Consider the following 2,793-nt stretch of genomic DNA (forward strand, 5'->3'; position numbering starts at 1 on the left):
ATGAGATTTTATCATGGCGGGTTGTTTATTGCTCCGTTTTCGGAAGGGACGAACATTTATGGATTCCACGTCCAAAAGCGGAGAGCTTTCTTGAAAGCCAATTGCGTTTGGGGACATATGGTCTCTTAGCGTTGTATTCTTAAAATTAAGATAAAGCAAAAGCAAAAAAAAGAATACTTTTGACTTTTGGTATTGCACAGCCAATATATACAAACACACATTTAATAATAATAATAATAATAAATTTTTTTCTCGCTCGGCTGCTAATGTGGAACGAAAATAAAGTTCAATTCGAACGAAGACAAACGAAATCTGGAAAATAAATCTTTCATATGATTAATGAAGATCATATAGCACAATGAATTGCTCTGGATTCGAATCCTCTTCGATTATGAGCTCCTATAATCGGAGTTATCTATTGTTTTTTTTTTTCCGAATATTGTGATGCATGGACCGACGAAATGGACCGACCCATGTAACACTTTGGAGCACGAAGAGACCCTACAGTAAATCTTACCAAAAGCAATCTATATACAATGACACACATCTCCCCATCGGCTCTAAAACTGTCTTCGCATTAAAATTTGACAAGTCAGCAAAAACACAAACATCCAGTAGACCAAGCTTTGATATTCCTTACGTGCACCCTGTTTTAGAGTAAATCCCATTTCATAAGAAAAGACAAGAAAAGAAGGAATTAGGCTCATATCATCACATAAACCTTTCTTTTTGGATTATCACGTGAAGAGTGCCTATACAGGTATAAATCTACACAATGCTCGTGAGAAATACATATAGATTCTTCTCAATGCCTTGCTGCTAATTATTCAATTCCTAACGTAAACCCTAGTTCTTTACAAGTTTAGAGCCTTAGGACATGTGTTTGTGTGTGAAATTCAGGAGAATAAGCGAAAGAGAATAAAAGGAAAGAAAGGGTTTGTATGTTGTCCACCGCCGGTGGAAAAGAAAGTTTTCGCAGGCGGCCTTAGGATTCGGACACAAGCGCAGCAAGTTTAGGTCCCCGACTGCACGCATGTCTAGATCGTGACGCCGCCTGCAGAAACTATTTTTTTTCCCATCTGGGTCGGGATGGAATAAACAATCTTTAAGATTAAGGATTTCTTATGGATTTTACCTTCGTGGCGGAAGAAGTGAGAGAAATGGAGGCTGAGGAGGTGGACGATGAGGTAGACAGAGCAGAGAGGCCAACATTGTAAGCCATTGTCCCATCTGGCTGGAAAAGTCCGTAGTTCCTTTCAGAAGTTGGCCCTGGCTTCATGTCCTCATTGAACAAGGCGAACACGTAGACGTCGAGCCTCATGTTAGACCTCAATGGCGTCCCTTCATTCTTCAGCTGCCTCCGTAACAAGTTCTTGTTGTAAAGTGCGGCATTCTCGAGGGTCGCGCCGACCTCATTCGGGTCGCCCTTCGAAGGCCACCCGGTCTCGGAAACCCTAACTTCGATCCCTTCGAAACCCATTCTCGCCATGGCGAAAGTGATCGCATCCACCTGCGCATACAACATGTTGTCATAGCGCAATTTTGTGTATGGATCCACCATGCCTGGGTTTGGGTTGAAAAGCACATAGTCGAGGGATATCGAAGATGGGTCATCCTTGTAAGCGAAATATGGATAGGCATTGATCCAAAATGGTGACTCAGTAGTCGATAAGAATTGCAAGTATTGATAGACCACGCTATAGACTTCGCTCTTGAAGGTACCAGCCGAAGGAGGGAATGACTGGGCGAGGACCGCCAAGGAATTGGGGGAGGAGACTTGGATTTGGGAATCTAGCCCTAGTTGGGCTAGAGCTCCGTGGATGCCAGCCATTGCCGGCACGAGATTGGCCATGAGCGTGGGGTCCGGGTCGGTTAAGACCTCATTGCCGACTTGGATTCCGGTGATCCGCGTGGCAGGGAAGTAAGGCTTGATGTGGGCGCTCACCCACTGCAAGGCTTGTTGGGGATCCTTCAGCTGGCTTATCATATCATTCTCGACGGTCACAATGAGCTCGACGTTGGAATTCGCGAATGCCGTTAGGATTTCTGGATTGGTGTCGTAGATTCTTGATTTCGTGACCTTTAAGGATCTTAGGAGCTCGAGAACTCTCTCCGGCGGGGGTAAATTGTTGCCGACTTGCCCATAATTGATCCCAAGTGCAGCAACCCCTACAACACAACAGACCATGAAAGTGGTGATCAAAATCTGAACATGCAGCTAAACTTCAAGAAGAAGATGCACAGCGACATGCTAGATGAAAGCCCAAACCAAAAAAGCTGGTGAAGAAAGAATCAAGTACATTAGTAAAGAGCTAAAAGTTGGCACCTGTTGATACATAGGTAAAGAACAAAATGACAACATAAGTCATGGCGATTCTACTGTAAAGTGTTGCCATCGTGAAGAGAAGAGAGAGAGAGAGAGAGAGAGAGAGAGAGAGAGAGAGAGAGAGAGAGAGAGAGAGAGTTGTAAGAATTGGAGGAGGAAGCAGAGAAGGGAGTTATATAGAGAGAGAGAAAGCTTGACGGGGAGAGAGAGAGGAGAGAAGCTACGAATTCTTTGCTTTACTTGTTTGAATATTTATGGCTTGGGTGTGTATTTAGCTTGCCTTGACAACGTTGCCTTTGTTTTGGCTCGTCCCTCATAAATGATTTTCGTATTTATAATGGACTTCGGTTTTTCTCACGACATATTCCTTCGGCCTGAATTGGCTTCCTCGGAACGGCTTGTCTCTTTCCAACCTACGCCAACTTCCCCCGTGTGAAATGACCGAAACGCCCCCGCCACTTTCTTCA

At 44.2% G+C, this 2,793-nt stretch overlaps 1 protein-coding gene across 1 annotated transcript; it reads right to left on the reverse strand.

The window, feature by feature from the left end:
• Positions 1 to 313: 313 nt before the first annotated feature.
• LOC115688911 (glucan endo-1,3-beta-glucosidase 11) lies at positions 314 to 2,468 on the reverse strand. The gene is made up of 3 exons (XM_030614869.2): positions 2,327 to 2,468; positions 1,136 to 2,169; positions 314 to 647 (listed from the first exon to the last, which is right to left on the reverse strand). Exons 1-3 carry the CDS (start codon positions 2,394 to 2,396, stop codon positions 561 to 563), a joined length of 1,191 nt encoding a protein of 396 aa, XP_030470729.1. The 5' UTR covers positions 2,397 to 2,468; the 3' UTR covers positions 314 to 560.
• Between the last annotated feature and the right edge of the window lie 325 nt (positions 2,469 to 2,793).

Source organism: Syzygium oleosum, unplaced genomic scaffold (genome assembly GCF_021117445.2).
Source record: "Syzygium oleosum isolate NSW1041296 unplaced genomic scaffold, Sole_v2.1 Sole_v2.18, whole genome shotgun sequence".
Taxonomy (NCBI): domain Eukaryota; kingdom Viridiplantae; phylum Streptophyta; class Magnoliopsida; order Myrtales; family Myrtaceae; genus Syzygium; species Syzygium oleosum.